Here is a 24667-nt window from a genome sequence, read left to right as displayed (position 1 = left end):
CGCCCACCGATCGTGCCTCTTTCTGTCACTCGTCTATGGACCCCGGAGTTGTCGAAATCAAACGGATAGATGCGATTACTTGGAGTGAGAAAGGAAGTGCTCGATCCGGATTTCGTTCTCCCGAGATTAATGTCAGAGACAGGTTTTCTTTATTGAGGATTTTGAACCTCTCGATGGTAGTTTATTTCAACCTTACATTGAGTGATAACGAAGAGATTTAGGATTTTAAGACATAGATAAAGCTCACTTTCTATATAAAAAATTATATATACTTGTATATAAAGAAAGAAAAAGTATATAGGTATCCTTGAATTTATTCGGTGGTTGATTATTATTTGATAGCTTATCGATAGAAAAACGTGTTACACCGAGCTTCAACCACCTATCTGCTCAATTTCCAAGCCCTAATTTTCTTATTCCACGAAACGAAGTATTCCTCGAAAAGTTCATTCTATATTCTTTATTTTCTCTTTCATTTTTCATCCTTTTTCGGATAATAAATGCACAAGAAGGAAACAATGAACATTTTTTTATGAGGGGATCAATGAGCGCATTTGAAAAGGGAAATAATAATCACCTTTCAAATAGGAAACGATACAGGAAACGGTAGAGCCCATAATGTTTGGGCTATTGTACTTAAATATGTGTTTGCTGAAAGGGATTTTATCGCGCCGCATGTATTACAGTTGGAAATCCACGATTTCATTAATGCAGGGTCATGTAGACGTTTCCTCTCGGTTATTCGAAAATGTTGATTACGTACTTTTGTTTGAACCGCAATTCCACTCGTATCTTTGATTGCACAATCGTGTTCATAATAAAGATTATCGTCACAATTACAAGATATCCTTTGATGAATCGAGTCCGTTCTGTTTAATAAAAATGTAGGGTGCTTCGAAAAGTATTGCACTACCAAACAGATGGAAGATAACGTTTGACGTAAAAATAAATCAAAATTGAGCATCGTGTTTGAGAATACCCGAGCTTTTGCACATTTGTCAAATAATAATATGTGATCTGTAAATGACAGACACTGAAAAACGGCTTTGTGGAGAGCACGTTGCAGAGAACTTATTGTTCAAGTCACATTGTATGTTTGATAGACAGGTCAGACAACATTTCAGCATTTACTCGGAAATGAGTAAAATTTCAGAATGTTGTTACCCACAACCGTAGCTTGTTAGATTCTGTGGATACAAGCAACACGTGTCACTTTACAGTCGCGACAGTCTACCGCTAAACGCGTTTTAGCAATATGTCAATTTACATGAACGACGTTGCATGCCATTTCTGACGTTCATTTGCAATTCGCATGTATTTTTGACAGGCCATGACTGTCAATCATAGCTACATTACAGGTATTCTTTTCCTTTTTCTCGTGTTAATTGTTTTGAGTGAATTCAAATCAGCATCAGAATTAATTCTTATCCCTTCGCGTGCAGTTCCGAAGAGAATCAGAACTGTGATTTTTTAGTCAAGTTATCGTATTCTAGGTTTATTCTTACAGTCTATCAGAGATAAAAGATTCTGTTTAAATCACCTTTCTTAGAAAATATTCACTGGATATTTAATCACCTGGAAATAATTATAGTGGACAGTGATTATAGTGGAAAATATTAGCTTCTGTAAAAGAGGTGTTTTCTACATGATTTATCTGTCTAGCAACAAGCTGTAATCATTTAAAATGTGTATAATTTCAGAAAAGAATAAAATGGAATATATAAAAATAAATAGGTTGCAGAATATTATATATAATCAGCTTACTGTTTATTTTATGTTATGAAACTTTTAATACTTGGAATTTAAATATCAAAACAAAATCTTCAATCTATTTGTATGAATGAACAAAATGATCTACAATTCTAGAATGTGCATTATAGTCGAAAATAGCTGATCTTAATTTAATGAATAATATGTTCATGAGTTAAAGTACAACTAAATCTGATTAGATTATAATAAGAGTAACTTTTATCTGACACTATCTTAGTGTAGTAAAAGAATTGCTGTACCAACTAAAAAATATTTAAAACAAAGTACAAGTTGAATATCCTTAGAATAATTAAAAGACCTGACGTATTTTCATAAGATATTATTGATGTCTCATAACATTTTAATTCTATACTATTTAACAAGGTTCCATAATTATGATTATCTTTCCTAATTTACCGAAAACATATTATCCATTTTATACTCTTGTATCATGAGAACCTAATATTTTAAATTTTCTTTTCATCGGCACGCCGTAGAGAAGAGGAACTATCAGTTTCCACCATACGCTAGTCATGTTGAAAATATAATACCGCGGTAAAGATCGCTGCGTAGTAGAAAAATTAAAAAGCGCCAGGCAAAGTAAAGTTGCTATAAAGTAATCTAATTTTGGCGCATACCCAGGTTTTCATCTGCCTTCGTTCATTACATGGCCACATGCAGAATTTTTCATATTAGCCACTTATCTTTATTTCTCTCTTTATTATTGGTCTCTTAAATATATATCTGTCAAAAAATACTTTCGACTTTCTTATTATACTCTTGTCGGTGGTCTATACGTAGAATTTCTTTAATAAATCTCTTTTCTCAGTAGAAAAGTTTTAAGTTGAGTGTCCAACATAAGAGACAAATCTCTTATAGTATAATGAATATTAACGATAATACGATACATGGAATAAATCAATGAATTACAAAAATTTTAAAACAATTATAATTACTAAATTCGACATACTATACATTGGTATCATTCCAGATATTTAATAGAATATATATACAATAATAATTATTATCCTATAGCAAAACACGTATTCTCTATTATTATATTTTTCATTCCATAGCTCAAGGACCTATACAAATTTATGTGAAAATGGGTGCCCAGAAAAGCACTAATCCCTAATATATTTTTCAAATTATTAACTCTTTTCCCAAATTTGTGCGTGAGTTGTTGCTACACACTTTGCTACTACTTGCTACTTCCCACGTTATTCTAAAAAATATGCGTTCAACCCACCAGTTTAAACCAGAGTTATTTTCATCTCATCGATATAAATGTTTACCCATTAAAAGAAACACAAGCGTTAGACATTTTTTTGAGAAATATTCTCCACATAAGTTTCACTAACATTCATCTACCTGCTTGGAATCTCCCTTTGTGAGTTCCATTCGTTTCGTGTTCATTTTCTATGACGAAAGAAATGTTAGAGGAAGCATAGATAGGAAGGCGTGAATCAATCCTTCTTTCACATGCACGTTGATAAGAGAGGTATCCGGAAGTTTGAAATATTACGGTCACGTCTTTGGCGAAAGGGAAATCACGATCGTCAGCACTTGAACAAGGTGGATCCACCAGTCCAGCTTGCTGGCTGGAAAAGTGCCAATCGGTTTGACCTACATTCGTTCGAAATGACAGTGGACCGAGCGGCACTCGTTAGGAACTCTGATTTCCTCGAGAATGCTAAAAGTTTCCACGAGCAGTCTTACGATTCGAAGTTCCTTTATCACTCTGATCTGTAGTATACAACTCGTGCCCGGTACAACTTTCATCCCTTTGTCCCCCAGCTTAACGTCAAATTCAGTTCGACCGAACCATATACCCACGATACTGAAACTAAGGAAATCGTAAAAATGGGGCGTATCTATGATGCTTCCTTTAATGTAGTCCGAGGTAGTGGATCAGATCAGCTGAATTTATTATTGTTCTTATCCTTTTTGAGTAAAAATTTTTCGTTACGTTCGTAAAGATTGCCACGATCGTGGATTTTTATGCATTTATTGGAAATTTGAAAGTCTTACACTTGAATGCGCATAATATGAAAAAATAAATAAAATATTCAAGATATAGTGCTTTCTATAATACTTGGCAATATACTCAAAAATATGAATCTACATAAAAGTAGCTTTTATATTATTTGATTTAATGAGCTACCGAAAATTTGTATGATTCTACGATATCTGATAAAATCATATAGAGTCAGTAGAATAAAAAAAAAATGCAGGAAATATATTTTATGCGATGTTCAATCTTGAGTAGAAGAGTAGAAGTGCAGCCAACGTTTGAGATGTTTAGTGATGGGCATAGTGCCAAAGTGAAATACGCAAATACCTTATTTACGAAAGCTTTTCTCTTGAAAGCAGCTAATAGCTGACAAGAATTACTTTAGCCAAGAACAAAGTTCTATTTCTCTTCAGCTATGTACGTATTTACCATTTGCCATAAACATTAGATTTTTATATTTTCGTTGTTTAATGGATTAATCACCAAGTAGACAATAAAATTATCAAAGTAAATTGTACTGGAATCATAAAACAAACTATCTTGAATCATACAAAACCTAATATAATAAATAACAATGTAGTTAATACAGTCAAAATAATGCTTCACTATATATAATAAATAATAATTTATATCGAACGATTTTTCATTTACATTGTTTAGATATTATCTATTATTTGTTGATTTATTCTGAATATCTTTAAAAAAATATATTATCTTCACTTATCGAATACGTGCTATCTACATCATTTTGATAGGACGAATCGTTCTATGACTAGCATTCAATAATTTTTTTATTAACATAGAATTTTCATCCAATCAAAAAGTTATTAAAATTCATATTAAAACTTGTCAGACTGTCGAGAGAGGTGAGAAAACATGTTTATAATTGATCGACGTCAATTTCAATGTTTGCACAACCGTAAATTCGTTAAAGCATGAATATAAATGAATATATTTACGAAAGAAACGAGTCATGAGAAAATTTCAGCATGTGCAATGTAACGTATGATTTTTGTCAAGCTATTCGAATTTATTCAGGCAGAAAAAAGCTTGGTTATGCATTCTGAAAAATACTGAATTTTACGAAGTCACTGACTTTAAATATTTCCAATTTATTATGACCGGATATCGATTTCTATTAAAAATTTCTTTTTAATTAAAAGTAACTTTAACAGCTTACACTAAAATTCTGAAACAGATTAAAGTGATAGTTTGTGCAGTATAATAATTTATAGAAGCTAGTATAAATATTCTTACAAAATATATTATTAAACGACAATAAAAATATATATTGGTGTTCAGTATGTTCTAATCTGACAAATATTCAAGATCGTGCAGGTAATAGTTTTGCTAGGCCGATTATGGCCTAATCGGATCAAATTGGTTATTCCATGGACGCTCTCAATTTGGATCAATTTTTAAAATGATATAGTAGCTAAAAAATGATATAGTCCAGCCTAGGAATTTAATTTGATACAATAACAAATTATAAAGTTACTTGAATTATGAAGTTTAATTCAATTTTAGAAAATTTCATGAAAGGGTTCATATCTTAATCTAGTTTGTCGGAAGTTCCAATTTGCGAGTCCTTTCACTGCTTTGTTGCATGTAAATAAGGTTTATAATTTCAATATACGGTAGCATAAATTATGATATCCTACGTGTAGTACGATATAAGCGGTTTATATTTATATCAAGTTAAATTAATATTACCCAGTTTTCACAATTTCGTTGGCAACTGCAATTACTTGAGATAGTCAATGGTAATTTTTCGAAACGGATATCTAACTAAGTGGTCTATTTTAAATAAAAAAAGAAACCTGTCATATAATTAATTAAAATAATCTGTCGTGATTTTTTCTTTTTATCTTATAGCTTGAAATAACGCGAAACATAATTATTCCATTTTCTCAAACGACAACAATTACCCTACAAAAATAAGTGTAACACGAAGAATGAAAAACATTTGTTTGCTCGCGATTGTAGAGCATAGATATCATAACGGTGATTTAGTTCAATGATTTACTTTAATATACCGCTAGTATTCGCGTAATCAGTGTTTACAAATACACGCGCGAACTGTGATCACTAAAAAATAAAGGTACCTGTTTCATTTTGAAATGGTAATGCGGAATTCATTATCTGGAACAATAAAAATGCAAATCGTTTTCGATAAATGAATTTTCGGATAGCCGACCGGAAAAAACAGCAAAGGTTAAAAGTGTGTGATAACGGGAGGAGAAAATCAATTAGGATTAAACGTAAATATTTATTAAAGGAAATAGACGATATATATTCTCGGCAAAAGATATTTATGCCAGCGTTTATCAATTTCATTTCAACGGTAGCTTTCAGATAATTGATTTTTTGAAACTTGATATTATGGAACTCACTTTCAATAAAAACTAAACGTAGTTTATTCATCAAAAAGCGATAGTTGCGCCTGGATTGCGGAGGTGTACAAAAGTTTTCACTTCTTCAGTTATTAAAATTCAATTAAGATTGAAAGAATATTAGAGCAAAAATGATATTTTGAAAAAATAAAACGTACTTGAATAATAAATCAGCACGATGAATATTGGTTTTCTCTAGTGATCAGATTTATTATTCGAAGATTGTTGTTATTGTTCCATTAATTAAAGTACTTTTGTCATTATCAAATGACATTTATGTTACATTATCGCTTTTAATTTCAAACTAACTTCCAAGCCTGATTATAACTTTACGCTCCCTACATTTGTTTGCTATCCTCTGTAAATGTTAGATAGTTTATACTTCTGTTAATTATAAACTTCTACATACCTACTGTGCCAACCAATTATGCATTCACATGAAACAGTTTCGGAATTAAGCTCTAAATTATGAAAGTTTCGAATCAGTTTAACAGGATTTGTAATTTTCAAAATGTCAAGTTTACTACTTATACATATATACGTCTAGATCTTACACTAGTTCGCAGATCATAAATATTAAAAAACGTGGTATCGTAAAAATGAAATATAACTGGAAATAACAGTAACTAAAACGAATATTCTTCTGGCGTATGCGTGTCCCAAAAGTACACGTTTCGAATAAATGCGGAATGGAGAATAGCACGATTTGATAGTCGAACCACGAAACAAACCACACGTGTTGCGTGTAGATCCTAGATCCTCCAAAATCTAGTCTTTCAAGTTTAATTACCAGCACTCAATCGATTAGCCGATTATCACGATGATAACGTAGCAATCTCTATTATCGTTTCACTGACTGTTCTGTATCGCTTCGTTGGCATCGGTTCCACGCTGGGCTGCAGCTTTAACTGGGCGGATGCAGTTCGGTAACGCTGTGCAACTAGCGATTTTGGCATGGTTAGGTCGCAGCTTACTAGCCACGTAAGTAATGTATTATTCTACCTGTTGCCCGATAGCTTCGCGGCCTATAGCGCCGAAGAAGAGGCTGTAATCTCGCCAATCCTTTTACAAGTTCGCAACACTTGCGACACATCCATCATTTATCCAGAATCCGCCCATTTCCTTTCGCTGTCTTTATATCCTTTGCTAAAGGAAATATCTCCTTTAGCTACACAATTCTGGTTACTATGCATCGAATGTAGGATAAGAAAATATGCATCGACCTGTACAGAGTATGACCGAATATCTTTCAAACGCGAACAGGAAGTAATTTCTTATGCAAAAGTAAATTAAATCTCTAACGCAATATTCTTTCGCACTTTACTTTCAACGATCTATCCGGTTTTTCTACGCACCCCAGACACTGAAAACTCACTCAGTTGCAATAAACGTTCACACTGAATTTCCAGTTTCACGAAAGTTTTCCAGTCTTATCCCTTTTAATGGTAATTGACGCGGCGTAAATTCGCGCGCAACGGGAAAGCTTAAGTTGGTTCTTTTAGAATAAGGAAGATTTTTTGCAATGTCGTACAAGAACAGCCATCGGGATTCTGTGAACGTCGCAATTTGAAGAGGTCATCCCAATTTTCCTACAGGGTTTTCTCTGCCCGGTACATTTTGCGGAACTTTTTAAAGTTTCTAAAGTGTTATTGAATTTTTCGCAGGGAAAATTAGAGGCTGATATAAGTGTGTTACGTCGCGTAACATTCTACCTAGCCCAGGACACACACCGCGGGCAAGACGGCAACCAGATGTCTTCGGATACTCACTGCGTACCCTCAATAGTCTCAAGTACCTTCCATAAATCTCATAGATTTCCTAGTAAAGGTCCTTCAAACCAAACAAACGTCTGTTTCCGAAGCATTTCTAAAAACTATTGTCTACTGCAATTAGCCGATTATCACGATGATAACGTAGCAATCTCTATTATCGTTTCACTGACTGTTCTGTATCGCTTCGTTGGCATCGGTTCCACGCTGGGCTGCAGCTTTAACTGGGCGGATGCAGTTCGGTAACGCTGTGCAACTAGCGATTTTGGCATGGTTAGGTCGCAGCTTACTAGCCACGTAAGTAATGTATTATTCTACCTGTTGCCCGATAGCTTCGCGGCCTATAGCGCCGAAGAAGAGGCTGTAATCTCGCCAATCCTTTTACAAGTTCGCAACACTTGCGACACATCCATCATTTATCCAGAATCCGCCCATTTCCTTTCGCTGTCTTTATATCCTTTGCTAAAGGAAATATCTCCTTTAGCTACACAATTCTGGTTACTATGCATCGAATGTAGGATAAGAAAATATGCATCGACCTGTACAGAGTATGACCGAATATCTTTCAAACGCGAACAGGAAGTAATTTCTTATGCAAAAGTAAATTAAATCTCTAACGCAATATTCTTTCGCACTTTACTTTCAACGATCTATCCGGTTTTTCTACGCACCCCAGACACTGAAAACTCACTCAGTTGCAATAAACGTTCACACTGAATTTCCAGTTTCACGAAAGTTTTCCAGTCTTATCCCTTTTAATGGTAATTGACGCGGCGTAAATTCGCGCGCAACGGGAAAGCTTAAGTTGGTTCTTTTAGAATAAGGAAGATTTTTTGCAATGTCGTACAAGAACAGCCATCGGGATTCTGTGAACGTCGCAATTTGAAGAGGTCATCCCAATTTTCCTACAGGGTTTTCTCTGCCCGGTACATTTTGCGGAACTTTTTAAAGTTTCTAAAGTGTTATTGAATTTTTCGCAGGGAAAATTAGAGGCTGATATAAGTGTGTTACGTCGCGTAACATTCTACCTAGCCCAGGACACACACCGCGGGCAAGACGGCAACCAGATGTCTTCGGATACTCACTGCGTACCCTCAATAGTCTCAAGTACCTTCCATAAATCTCATAGATTTCCTAGTAAAGGTCCTTCAAACCAAACAAACGTCTGTTTCCGAAGCATTTCTAAAAACTATTGTCTACTGCAGCTTGACAAGGAAAAGTTAGTTTTTCTCACGTATGATGCAACTTTCCTCCCACCAACCACTTTGTCTCGAGGGCGGTTAAGACCCTTCGTTTAACCAATTAACAACGAAGCTTATTTCCCTCACTCTCTTAGCCAAAATCGTCACCGACAAATCCGATGGTCCCGTGCGCTAGACACACCCATCCTTAGCTTTCCTCCGCCACAGCATCGTCTCCGAACATCAGTGATTTTACATCCTTCGAACGGTCAACATCCTTCGACCGGGTATACACACCCGTAGATCAGTCACTCACTCATCTCGTACGTACGCACCAGCGTAACTGCCTTCGTTATAAGTTGTTGGAATAAACGGTGCAGTATAACTTACTATACTGTGTCATAGTCATTCAACCACCTCTGTTATCTTAACCAAAACAGGGGAACGACTACTTCGCGGCGTCGATTAATCGAATCGTAGCGAGAATTTACGCCTCTGGCTGACGCGTTTTCCTCGCGACCGCGTCTCTTCGCGAACGTAACAAAGTGATTTTCTTGAAAATTGTGGTTCCACTGAAAAGATTGTTTCTCTGCTACTATCGTTACCTTGGCTACATGTTGCATATTCTCTTTGTTAATGTTTGTGTGTTTGAGACACGTTAATTTTTTGGGACGCAATGATATCTTCTATGCTAAATTAGTTTCTTTGAAATTCGATGGTTTTATCGTTCGCGATATCTTGAACTAGGTCGAACATTCGCAGTTTTTAACTAATCTTCCACAGGAGGTTACTTCTATAGAGGAACAAATTTTGAATAGAAAAATTATGAAACTTTCACGTAGACCAATTACTATCAGGTACTTTTATTACTGATCGCACATTTTATATTACACAATTGTAAATCATATCTTAAAAATCGAACTCTGTGTGTATTCATTGAAATACCTTTTGGTCAGAAATTTTTTATTTTCTAGATGAAGATTTTTCAAAGGGAATATCGATGTGCAAAGATCAATCTCAGTCCTTGGACCTGAATACAATTAGCTCAAACTGTGTCGGACGTTAATTACCGCATAATCGGGTTTCAACGTGATTTTACGGGCTACTTGATACTATCTCGACAAAATAACGATTCATGCAATTAAAGTCAAGATCACGGTTTTGCAGTACACACATTATAAATATCATTAAATTCAACATCTTGTTAAATTAAATAACGTCCAGATATCAAAAGATCCATGTATTTATTTTTAATAATTTACATAAAAATATACTTTACAATATTAAATTTTTAACAGAAGTCTGTTAATAAATTTAAAAGACAAATGGTTTTATCGCCAATATATGTTTCACATAAATTAAAAAAAAAACAACTCGAAAATGTCTTAAGTTCGAGACTAATTAAATTGAATTTAATATTTTTAACATTTATTATAAAAGAATGAGAGCATCGACGAAAGATTAAAAAAGAAAATTATTCAATATATTTGATGAAAAAGTATCTTCGAAAAAATTTTAATTTTATTAAACTACACATTTTTAAAATCTACTTTGGCAGAATAAAGGAACAATGGAGAAAGATCAAAAGATTAGTGAAACTATTTTAATCATTCGAACGGAATTACATTCCAGACGAAAGGAACATGTTTTGGCGTTTAACAGCAAGTAAGGATAAGTGTTCGAGCTTTTACGAAGGAAGTCATGCAAAGGGAAATAGCTGTGGTTTCTGCGGTTAAACGCCTTTGCATAGCATATTTATCAACCCTTATGGACAGTGGCGGGTGTAGGAATTTCTTGGAACATTAACTCATACCTCGTATAGCTATTCATCATGCTGAGTGCTTGCCCGTGTAGTTCTGCCTTCAAAGCGTACAATTTTTGGTTTTGCGCGGTCTGCAATTTTTTCCAGTTAATTACTGTGGCGATGATTAACTATTTAAAAGAGATGTAATGAATCAAATCAAAATATATAGGCTGGAAAAATTGATGTGAAACATTTAACGCATAATATCACGAACAATAGCATATCATATTGTGTATCATCATCAATTTTTCTAAAAAAAAAAAGTTACTATAAAACTATATCTATTAAATAAATTGGTATATGTAAAATTTACTTGTACGAAATTTCATCTTGATACTTGTAATTTGTGACTCGTAGAATTTTGTTTATGTACAGTGATATTAATTCAATTGCGCTAACCGATTCAGAAATAAAAAGATATTACCCGGACCAACACACGATATTCATAACAGACTTAGAGTAAGACGCTATAGCGAACGCAGCAGCTTATGCTACCGATGCAAAAATTTTCCGGCGAGACTGCGAATTTGTACTGCTTTCTCTCGTAATTGCGAGATAGCACGCGTTCGAATACAATGTAACTTATCGTATCGCTCTCTCTAAATGCGTGCAACGGGTAGAATAGAAAACGATGGGATTCGAACAACAGAAGGAATTGTCTCCTTCAATTAGCTGTTAATGTGTAACATGGCCGTCTGAAAAGCGTCAACTGTGACGAACAGGTAATCTGGTGACCGTGTTTCCTGCTTGGGAGAAGATCGATAGAGACGATGGAGACGAGAATCGAAATTGTAACGGTGTAGAGAATAATCGAGGACGAAGGCCTAATAGCCGAACCGCGTAATAGCGGTGAACCGGCCAATATCAAGTTATGCCGTGTAGGGAATAGGATATCAAATAGTACATCAAACAGTGTCACGCCTTGAGCCACTGTTAACGAAGGTTCGCTGACACTTGATCGTTTAATTAAATACTCCCAGGTGGCCTTATTTAGAGTGGTTTAAATGAAATTTAGTATCCTTCAGAAACGTGTGTTATATCCTGCCTGTATTATAAACCTGACTACATATCTTCCTTCGAAGCTTTCCCATAGTAGAAAATCATTTAGACTCCTGGCGGGTATATTACTGTTTGAAAAATAGGATGAAATTATGACTGTATAGACACGAGATTAATATCATCAATGTGGAAATGTTGGCTTAGATACACAGAATGTTTAGTCTGCTTATATAGTTTTTCAGACGTATAAAATTAATGAATTCTCTAGTCGTGACAATGTGTTGAAAAGAAATTGTTAATCCTGATTTATCTGTATTGTGTATAGAGTGTACAACATATAACAAACTTAATAATGGAGATATTTGAACAAGACGTACATTTTGGATATTCATTTATCTCGATCAATATTAGACAATTATTATATAATTATTGAAGTATTAAATATTATATATACGTAGAACGAACAAATGTAGTTAACAGTGCCATTAATTCTCCTTTCAAGGTTCGATTCCATTCCAAATTTCTAAAGCTATTAATTTTTGGTATAATGTAATATTTGTATTCAAAGTACTGAAACGAAAATCAGACAAACTTTAATGATTTATGTATACCACGTGTCAGCTATGTATGCTTCCAAGTAACTAGAATTCTGTTGGGATGAGAACGCTATAAAATTGATGAAATTTTAATAGATATTACGGAAGCGTCGATACCAATAAAAGTTTCAAAGATAAATTGACATATTATATTCGCTAATGGCATAGATAATCAATATGATACAATAATTATATTGGAATTATTCTGGAATATCATGATATTTCAATTTCGTAAAATTTCTTCCTGATTATCTAAAACGCAAGCTCGTAAATTCCAATTTTGTTTGAAGGTTTAAAAGTACCGATAAACTATAAGAGAATTTAATCGATTATAAAGAGTTAAAGAAATGGAAAAGATTTGCAAAATACTACATGCAAATTTTAGTGTTTGTCGAATATCTTCTCGTGATTACTAAAATAATTATTCTATAGGAATAACAGAGATTAAAGCGATAAAAAGATTTTTGGAAATTAAATGATTCTTTTTCACCATTTGAACATATTGGATTAATCACAAAGAGAGTATGGCAATTCCGTTTTGTGTGCACCAATCTAACCGCGGTATTAGCTTTGCAATACCAATGTAGACTCTAATTATTGTCTGTAGTACAACCCTATTGTTACGGTGTTCTATAAACTTTGATTATATTGTATGATTAATTCTCTGATTAACGGAATTTTTATTAAATGTAAACGCGATGCAAATTCAAAGTCGATAATTTTTTAGGTGCAGTATTTGTATTTATGTATTTTATATACAGCAAGATATTGATTATTGGAGGATCAATCAACGAAAAATTTGAATGATAGGATGGTTCCGCGTAAGAGAAATTGGAAAACGGGAATAAGAATTGAGATAAATTGTTACATTTTTATTCAGAAAAGTTCGTTCTTCTGGAAAATATCGGTATAACGATATACATAAATTTTATTTTTACGCTACATATTTCACACAGAAATATAAACAACTATGTCATAGTAGAGTATAATTTCTAAATGCAAGGATAATTTACTAATTGCACAAAATGTTTAAAGAATGAAAAAAAAGAAGTTAATTCACATATCATAAACATATACAAATATTTAATACACGTAATAATTTTCCAATTTTTCCTAGAAAATACCAGTTGAAAATATTAAACTAATAGTATTAATACTAATAGTACTAATACTAATACTAATAGTATTAAACGAAGTATTAAACTAATTTACAGGAATATTCTTTTCATTGCATATATCGCTTAAATAACAGAGAAAAAAGGAGGATAGTTAATTCCCATATTATAAAAGTATTCAGACAGTTAATACACGAAACATTTTTCCAATTTTTAAATGATACTAAATAAAAACATCGCACAGTGCGTTAAAGTAGTATTAAACATGCTGTTTAAGCTCACGGCGTAATTTTCTAAAATATAAAACTGAAATTACGGTGGTAGTGATCGCATAACATTTCCACCGATATTATCATGTCGGAAGCTTGGATTCCGTATAATACGGTACATGTAGTTTAATAAACATTTCGGTAATATTTTCACCCTAAAAAATTCATTGCAAAGGTACAGGTAACATGATCGTGGAAATTGCACTGGTCATGTTTTAATTCCCATTTCCAGCAGCTGCATTTGAAAAATTAAAGGCCAGCGCACAACATGCATTGTAAAAAAAATCGCGCTTCGCTCACTTTCTCACTTGGCTTAGTTCCATTTACATTTAAGCATGGCTGCGTGAAATAGCTGGTTTAGAGAAACGCAACAATGCATCTATGTAGAAAAACAATGCAATGGTGCAATTCACACGATCACAAAGAAATAGAAATACGAACAAAGAATTTCAGGCACTCAATTGAATTAAATGACTTTGTAACATTTTTGAATAAAATAAAAACAGTCTTATATAATAATACATTCGATTACTAAATATACTTACTGAATAAGAACTACTATTTTCTCGGTCGTTCTGTATTTCACGCTGTGCTTGAGAATATTCTTCGCGTACATTAAAGCTCTTGGCCTCTTAAAGACTTCGTAATGGATGATAACAGAACAAAAATGAGGTTACACAGCGGTTGAAACGCGTATTTCTCTATTTTCTAGAATCAGAATTGTTCTTTTCCTTTTTCACAACCATTTTCGTGTTTCTTGTGGCCACGATGAGGCAGATAAATATCAGTACATACGTAATTAAAAAAACTGTATTTTTTGGAGACATTTCCTTTTTCGTCGGATTTAAGACGGAAGTATTCTACGTTGAAGCTAAAAAGTTTGTATCACATATTATTATACGGTGTGCAAAATATTCTTATCGAATACGCATTCTACAATGAAATCAATTTTGATTAACATGTAAATCTTTTTTAATGTTATAATATTCTTGGAAACGTAATACTGAATGATAAACGAATTTATTACACAACCTAATGCTTCTTAATACATCGTTAAAATTAGTTGTACAATTAATGCATAAATGAGAAGAGATTATTATGGAAATGAAAATAGCATGCAAGATAAAAGAGAAGAATGTTGGTCAAGCTGAATGTCTTGTTTAAGCAAGAATAAAATGGCCTCTCTATGATAATAAGGTCGCCGAATAAGATGCAAATACAGAGAATGTTCGCTTTAGTCAACTACGTGAAAAGATTTAACGATTCGCTTAAGCGGCACTATTGTACACTCAAGTTAAATTCTACCGTTGCTCGTTCTTCAGTGTTAACATGTTTTATTATCCTTTCATATTGCCTCTATTGTCGCACCTTCTTTTGATACTTGCTTATGCCATTTGTCATCTAGACGCAGACGACAACGTGTAAATAGGGCAAACTTAATGTACTTAAATTTTTACATTATGTCAGCATTTTAAAAAACTGGTAAGTACGGTAAACGGAAGGTGTTTTAATTTTTGAATTATATCACCGTTTTGGAATTTAGTAGGGATCATATTATTTGCAATGCTTATTATAGTAACCAATGCGCATAACAACAACAATAACAAAGAAATATGAGTACAAATATTTAGCTATAAAATAAATTATTTTCTACCCACAGTATAGATATCTACTTAAATATTACACTTTATTTGACTCTTAATGGGCTCATTTTAATTAGTGTCAATGGTATCGTTGATTTCAGAATACAAATTAAGTTACTTAACCTTATTATAATGTGACTGAGTTAATTACTAATACGTGACTGTTACTACAATAATAATTATTATGTTAGAACGTTCATGTTGAATTATTTCATTTTATCTCAGCTTTTGTTTCTTGTAACAAAGGCTAGTATATGCAGATTAAAGTCAATTATAAAATCTACCTTAGTAATCTACCTTATACCTACCTATCTAACCCAAAGTGATTCTCACATTTAATCCACCAAGCAATAGTAATTAAGAATCCCAAACGATTAAACGAATATTTTCGTTCCACTTCTTATCATTTTTATTAATGTAAACTAATAATAATACTATTAATAAAATAAAACTATTATCTACGCAAAAGTTGATGTGAGACACGAGTGAAAACATGACCGTGTTACAAGTAAGAAATTTTTCTAACAATACTGAATGGACAAAATACCTGCAAAAATTAACATTGAGAGACTAACGATAAAAGGATTGCACTTCAATCGGGATTGTGGAGCGACTAGGATTAGAAATGATTCGTTTAGAAACATCCGATGTAAGTGTTGTTAGTTAGTAGATTCGAGTTTCCTATGAAACAGCAAATGTAGTCAGGATGAAGGTGCCATCCAGAGACAATGCAATGACGCGGCTTAGCCAAGATTTATACAGCTTTACACAGCTTCGTGCATCCGTGACTCTGTTGAAGGAATACGGTGGTATTTGCTCTAACTTAAGCGTCCTAGGAGATGCCAAAGATTACTCACCGGCAACAGACTACATTTTAACTGATCGAATAGACTTTGCCTACTATTGGCTGGAACTGCTTGAAGTCGAATCGACCGATTGAATTTCAGAAGACCATAAATTAAATTCCCGCGAACTATAAGCTTCTTCAGAATTTCATAGCTCTATTTTTTTATCGTAAAAAGTCCTTTGAATCTTTCAATAAAATATGGCGCAGAGAATAATTGACTGGATCGTAGATATTATAAATTGTATATCACTATCATTTTGTCTAAAGTATCTTAATGTTTAACACGTGAAACTCAAAGTAATGTTTCCTATAAAAGGAAAGGATTTCACACATGATAAGAACTTTTTCATTGAGATAAATACGCTAATTTTCGACAATGTTTCATACCTTTTCTATCTCGAATAACATTAACGCTATAATCCAAAGAAGTTCGTCACTCCTTGGAGCCACAAATGGATTAATTGATTTATTCTTTTTCCTAAAATAAAGCGTTGTTCTTCTACGTTTTCAACTTATTTTGTACCATTTTTGACATTTCACATAAATTTTCCTATGCCATCATATTACACATTAATTAAAATAGCACATTAATTAACCGCTATTTACATTGCGAAGCACGTCCTAATAAAGTGGCCGGTCGAACCTTGCGCGTTCCAAAGTAAATAATGCATCGGTAGGGAATGAAGGCGCACGAACGATAATGGAGAGCGACGTCTGAAGGCTCTGGAAGCTTCCATTCCCCGGGGATTCTTCTTCGAAAGTAAACTCGATTGTCCGTTGGCTGGGGTAACGTGGTATTGCGCGTGAACTAGCTAGCCGCAGCGTGCATATGTATATACTAGAGACGACTCCGTTCTGTCGTTAGAGTTGGGCTAATTTATGCGCGGTAAATCGGTCAGCTTCGGTACGATGAAGTGCTGCACGATATAAGTTACGTGCACATAAAATATCTGTTATGTAAATCGTTCGACCGAAATGTCTAAGGCCCACGCGCGCGATATCTCTGTCTTCTTCGGCGTACCAGTGAAAATTATAGGCCGCAACCACATCGTAGCTCGGAGTATCCAATAGCGAGACATTCCTGCAAAGACTGCCACTAGGCTGGAAGATTTGTAGAAGGTGGCGACGATGTCTTCCTTGGCTGACCTCCACACGAGACAAGTTCACTCCCCGGTCTCGACCAGGGTCGGGTTCGTTCGTGCCGCGTTCATAAATCTTCTAACTTTAAAGCCTGATTTACAGTGAGAACATGAGTCACGACGATACACCAAGTAACACCGTGATACGATTGCCAGGTGAATAAGAAATTGCGATGGTCAACGCTTGCAATTTCCACGGTAACGCGTTTCTATCGTAATAGCGCTTTTATATGTTTTATGATTCAGGAATTAATTCTTTCTTATTATACAAATATATATGTACATAATATGTATTTTTATTAGATATACAATAATGAAATTATATAATTCTTGAATCAGAACATATATATGAATTAATTACTTCAACGATTAGTTATAAATTACTGATAACTTATTGATATTTATCAATATTTGCGTAATTATATTTGGTCCATGTGTTATATTATATTCTATGCTTTAAAATTATTTATATATCTAAACGTAGTTTCATTTCGCACTAAAATCGTCCTTTCACCTTTCAAAAATTACTGTAACTGTCTAAGATACTGTGTAGTTCAAAAGAAGAGGACTGGGGTACAAAGTAACACGTAATAAGTCTATTACTCGGATTCTTATCCGAAATTATCGCAAGAAACATATCAGCGTATTTTCGGTGTAACCTCGTTCTATCGTTAGAAAGAATTTGTTGTGTTTTAGAGAACTTGCGTAACTTGCGTAGAAAGATATTTAACAACCGTAGTCGTAATATCAGCTGTTACTCGATATTTCTGTAATGTTTGTGTCTTAGAGTGCCTCGAATTAAAACAATTCTATTACGATAGTATTAAACGCACTTACGATTAGTGGATTTCGCATAAATGTTAGCTACTCTGAAAGAGAAGCAGAAGAATCTACCGACCGGAAGTATTGATTTATCAAGCTACCGATGTTCACGTAGTGCAACACCTTGTTATGCTACGACATTCTAGTAGCAATGTTTTTTACTTATTTCACATTTGGTTTTCCTGATAGGCGCACGATCAGCTCGTAATAGAACTTCTTCCTTTTTCGAGCCGTAACATTCTCTAATTCGTTGTCCTCTATTTTCTTTATCGTCTCCATTCTTTTTTGCATTCTTCCCCCAATGCCTCTTTTCTTTTTTTTTTTTTTTTTTGATCGTTTTCTCGATCGTCGGCAACACCAACGGAAGACCTACATTGGAAACCATCAACGAATCCAAGAAGAAGATTGGGTGGAAAGAAAAGTGGTCCATCGTGATGGTCGTGCGGTGAAATTCAGAGTGGAAACTGGTAATATAAAGAGATAGTCGTTCGAGCAGATAGGAATGGGTTTCGGGGGAAAGGAATAAACCTTATACGACTGTCACGATCGATCACGTAGTTCGTTTTCCACGTGCAGACGTTTTCGCCACTTCCATCATCGGAATGTACACTCCATACTCGTTAGTGTTTACAATTTTATAAATTCCTCCGATATTTCGCTGCATGCGAATCTTGCGGAGAAACAGTAAATCTATATACGATTGGATTATATCTATACACGTAAGAAATAGTCAGAAGACAAAACACGATTAAAAACAAGGTCATATTGGATATATGTTTATATGAACTTTTTCTGTTATTTTTATATCCTTAGTACACCCCTGTTTTACTTTGCTCGTGCAAAGAGATAACGTATGTTATTCATAACAATATAACGATGCTGGAAAAAAATTGAAGTTATTTTATTCGTATAGTATAGCAAGTATAAAAATCTAGTTTCACGTTTGTATCATAGCCATATTATTGTTCTGGATCTCTTACGGATTTGTAAGAACGAAATATCAACGGGAAGGTGGGTCTAAAATTGACAGATATTCCCTTGGACGTAGTTAAAGGAATTGCTGCAATTACGTGCTAAAGCTTCACTATTAACGAGTACCCTGATAGCTGGAAATTAGAGCGGATAATGCAATTTAGTCACGTAGGCTGGCAGATATCCATGAAAAATTGTCGATTTCATGGCTAACCTTAGACAGATGTCTATTCCATTTTCCAACAGCATGACGTAAAAAGTGAGAGAATTACGATTTAATAGATCTTGCCCGATTTGTCGATATGAACGAGGGTCGAATTACGTACTACTGTCATTGATATTGCTTAATATCTCTATCATTCGTTTGTTTTCTAACAACAATACTTTTTAACAAAAGATAGATTTGCATTTACAATAATTGAAGCTATAATTAATTGTTTGAACTGGATATATTTAATAGGTTTAGGCCATAACAAATAAAATTTCATCATAATTGTATAATTATAGTTGCTATATTTTTGAAATGCGTGATTTTGTCAAATATATACATAACAAAACACTTTGCTTTAAAATAGCTCAAATATTTAACACGTATTATTCCTTGGAGAAAATAGATTTCAAAATAGTTGATAAAATATTTCTACACGTTTTCTTGACACTGGTTATTCGTAAAAGTAACGTAGACATTGTAAGCAGGAACAATACGTACACACGTGAATGCACGGACACGCAGCGGGTTTTCAAAATCGATTTTCTCGGAAACTAAACTTCGGATGGGAAAATTCTATTCCATACGTTTGATTTATTTTTGTACCAGGTATTATCTTTTTCTCGCTTGTAGTACTTTCACATCCACCGTACTGCCCTATTTTAAAGACAAACAGTGAAAGGACCTCGATTAATGAATATATATCATATCTTTCAGTAAAAATAAACGAGTGAGAAAAAAACGGGTAAGCCAGTTAATTTCGTACTCAGTGTTAGAATTGTGTCAGAAAAGGTTAATTCCAAATAACGTTCGGAATCACCATGTTCGTGTACACCATTATACCAAAACACGTTGCAATAGCTTGATTACTAGGAATATATACTCTTTTACATAAAAAAATAAATAAAAAGATATATACAATTGACGACACAATAGACAGAAAACAAACAGAGTATGATTGATTATTGGATGGAATTTATTGGAACGTCGAACTTGTGATAAAATCAATGTTCGCACATTTCAAGCCCGCTCCGTATCGGTATGTATGAATGCTTGAAAAATGTTACATTCCGCCTGTTTATACTGCATAATCTTTACGTGACGCGCATACAAATACCAAGCCTCTGACAGAACATTTAAATAAGCGATTGATAGACATTTTCTGGACGAGGCGATGCAGAAACATCTTGCTTGTCATGTGTCATTTACATACATTTCAACACTTCCACATTGTTGCAAATATATAGAATACACATCGAACAAACGATGCAGACATATTCTTCGTTATAATTTAAATTTAACAACATTTGATCTCAGCTATGACAAGAAGTGGGAAATTAACAGTAGAGAAATTTCTTTTATTATAAGTTTGAAAATATATATGTTTTTTATATCATCAATAAAAATATATTTCTTTTAATGGATCGCAATTATTCAAATACATATGGACGAGAGTGTATTTGTAGCTGGGAGCTCTTTCGATAGAATATTCACGAACGGTTTATATTTCTCTCTTGGTTAGGTATTCTTCTTGTCTCCATTTTTTATAGAATTCTTGAAAACCCGTGGTAATACCTAGACTTGAAACTACATGGAATTCTTTTCTTTCGATATGCGCCTCCTCCATGTTCAAAGATGTTGAATATTCTGGATTATCATAAGCTTGCATCTCGTGTAGTAATTCCGCAATAAATTGAAATTATTACGATTTTTAGGAAAACGAGAAATCACGGCGTATATCATTATAAAAAGTTCGCTATATTTTTTCAAATCATAAAAACATATCTTGGCAAAGAATGAAGTTACTACTTGATTAATTATGAAACTAGTAGAATAATATCTATAGGAGTTGCAATACGCGATTAAATTCAAATTCTCAAATCGGTATAGCGATGAAAATGAAATAAAATTTGAAGAATTTTTAATTCTACCGTAAAAACAAAACATCTTGATGATACAACGCTATTGGCTATTTTCTACTGCTTAGTTGGTCTTGATGATTGTTCAATTGCACGCCCCAGATTCACTCGCACGATTTTCATATTGCCCCGATGAATTCTCTAAAAGATAGAGTATCTGTTCTATACTTCCACTTTTCGAACCGTCCAGCATTTGACCAGAATCGAGAATAAGAGGATATACCTACAAAGTGCACAGAACACAAGGTCCTCTATTCCAAGTGATCTCGAAGATCTTCGTTCTAGTGGTACTTTTACGAGCGCTCTGGCCCCGACTTTATCGTTTGGACACATGTGCATTGTACATAAACCGTGTTCAATGAATATAGACAAGGAGCGAGTATTCGAGTTTCTATGGGTCGAAATCTCGTTAGTTCTTGTCCCCGAGCAATTAGTTATTACACGTTTTGCATATTTCCTTGTATATGCACGAAAATTAAACGAATGTTATCTGTAATTACTTATAAATCGTTGACATCATTCTTAGCAAGGTATTCGCTTTAATACGTTTGAAATACATATATTCTGATAATAGAGGAAAGTAATACTTACATCGTACGTGTTATTATTCTACTTTGCGCGACTATAAGCTGGAATTTTCAACTGTTTGCTATGACTGGGATGATTTTTATCCAGGTGATTATTTTCAAAATGAATTGCAAATTAATTTTGTGAGATTAACTTAAAGGTACAAAGTCAAGAATGTAGTATATAATCGTGAATTATTATGACTACGCTGGTATTGTTAGAAAAACAGCGAATTGTAATTTAAAAATTGTATTTTTCACACTCAGAAAACCAACACACCACAAAATATGTTACTTACATTTACACCCCACGAGCAAACAATTCTTACCACGTTCCCCCGCTTGTCGTCCACAAAGTATGGTAAATTTACAATTATCCTACTTAAAATAGTATTTCTCGCATGCTAGTTAATCCGAGGATAACTACTCTTATCATCCTAGTTTATGTTTCTCTATTCTTTACAAGTGAAAGAAATCACCTCGTTTAAAGCTGACTAATCTAGATTGTTATACAGATTGATTTAGGATAACTTCTACCTTCTCTCACAGACTATATAAACATCGCAAATGTTGTATACTTGATAGAAGATACTTCTAACAAATTAGATTTCATGATAACTAGAGAAACAAAACCCAAACAGAAAATTTGACCCTTCCAATATTTTAATGAGTGTTACACGATACTTTTGATATTTTTTATAATTTTGCGTGTTGTATGCATTCTGTCTATTTTTTTATATTTAATTATTAAATAAATGTGTAAACACGTTCATATCCCGATCATAACAATCCCTTATTTTACTTACTTCGTTATTAACGCTACTCTTATTAACACCATGTTAACAATAGTTACGTTTTCATGCAAAACTAACAAACATGCTTCTCTTTATTGATTTCAGGTTCTAACAAGGCAAAATCAACGCAAAGCCAAACTAATTACCCATAATTAACCAGTGTGCCCATTATGACAACTCTGAAGATTCCTCCGCATCGTCTTAAATCGTAAAAGGATCGGGAAAATAGCATTCTCCGTGAAAAGGGAAACATCGTGAACTATCATCGAAATTAACGCATGTGTATCTAATCCATTAACACATCGTGGGTTCCGGATACCTGATCGACAAAACTAATATCCGAGGGGTTAATTTAAACACTCCATCTCTGAAGAGAGGGAACAACGTGGTTGTACGCGAGAAAGGGTGAGCACGTAACTATGTCGAAAAATTCCATTTTCTCCGTGTCCCAATTTCTCAGGGAGTGATTCTGTTCATAATGAAAATTAAAAGTGGACCGGTTTACCTTTTACCGAGACAGTTACATACGAGCCAGCTGAAATCTCGTACCTATTTCTAAATCAATTTATCCTCTTTTCATTTACGATTAAAGTGTATTTGCTTAACGTACATCGGGCTCTGAAATTTTATTAATTAATACTTGACGAACCACTGCTCGGATCGAAATGATAATTAAAATTTAAAGGACTTAAACAAGGACTGTACAGAGCTTATGGTAGAAAATATATGAGTTTATTAACTTCATCGAATGCGAACTCGAATGCATCTTTTCGATTTTACTATATTAACAATGAAATATACAGATATTAAGCTTGATTTCGATTATTCAAGTAATTTCGGACCAAGTGTGCATTCACAGAAATCAAGTTATTCGATTTAAATTCGAATGGGCAAAGATTCGATTTATGTGAAATAATAAGTTCACGCAGACAAAGTATCTCCAAGTTGTTTGACCCCGGGTAACTTGATTAATTAGTTCGTTGTCTAGGTTATTCAGACGATGACTGTCCGAGTATGGAACGCCTCACTGTATTCAATTAATTATACAAATGTGAGAAATAATCTTGTACAATAAAGATTCATAACACAGAACAGTTGTAATTACTATCGTAAGCTAAGTGCATTCACATTAAATTACAATAGCTTGTCGTTGAAAGAAGAGAAGTGCACGTTAACGGAGATGCACGTAGGTTATTAGAATCCGATGAAAACAAAAATTGAATAGGAAGAGCTTGTTTTGAAGCAAGCTGATGGAAACTCGATTTGCCCAGCGAACTCGACGGCTGTAGAAAAGATATGCGTAGAAAGAGCCGTTTTAAATCGCAATCTTCGTAAATTCTCTACTATTCCTCACGAATTCCGAGATCGCGAATGTATCCGGCTGGAAAATGCGTTACTGCCAGCTGTAAAGTATGCTGGGAAAGTAAGAAAAATCGCTGACATCGATCGATTTCAAATGCATAGCAGTAGCTAATACCGACATGCCATAGGGAAAGATCAGCTGCAAAGTTCTATTCATACAACATTAAAGTACGATCTAGCAATGGAAGACATGTCACGATATAGAATGAGACGATTCGCGGTAATCTTTGCATTCGTTAGAAATATGTATGGGTAATGCAGTGATTTCTTTAAATCGAATAACTCATTTTTCGTATGAGAGACCGTTTATAATATTTTTAAGTGTTATCGATGTTCTGATAATCGCTTTACTTTCATTTCCAAGTAGCAAAGTTTCATGTAAATTGGAGAATACTCAAAGATAATCGAAGATGGAGAAACAAAGAAAGAACGAGAACAAATTTATTACAGGATTCGAAGAAGCCTGCGAGTACGGCGTCAGGAGATCGCGGGGCCCTCCTCTGAAA

The 24667-nt window shown here is 33.9% G+C and overlaps 1 protein-coding gene across 2 annotated transcripts in view; it reads left to right on the top strand.

Annotated features, from left to right (window-relative positions):
- LOC112213532 overlaps positions 1–24667 on the top strand; it is an 89545-nt gene extending 64878 nt beyond the window's left edge. The window contains exons 2-3 of one of the 2 annotated variants that reach the window (XR_004462445.1): positions 22905–23204; positions 24612–24667. Coding sequence is in view for 1 of the 2 variants with exons in the window: in XM_033322969.1 (XP_033178860.1) it covers positions 22905–22951 (47 nt within the window). In the remaining variant the exon portion in view is untranslated. Of the gene's footprint in view, positions 1–22904; positions 23205–24611 lie in introns of those variants that run through there. The other variant, XM_033322969.1, reaches the window with a different exon arrangement.

Source organism: Bombus impatiens, unplaced genomic scaffold (assembly GCF_000188095.3).
Source record: "Bombus impatiens unplaced genomic scaffold, BIMP_2.2 scf_0739, whole genome shotgun sequence".
Taxonomy (NCBI): domain Eukaryota; kingdom Metazoa; phylum Arthropoda; class Insecta; order Hymenoptera; family Apidae; genus Bombus; species Bombus impatiens.
This window is presented reverse-complemented; position numbering and strand designations above follow the sequence as displayed.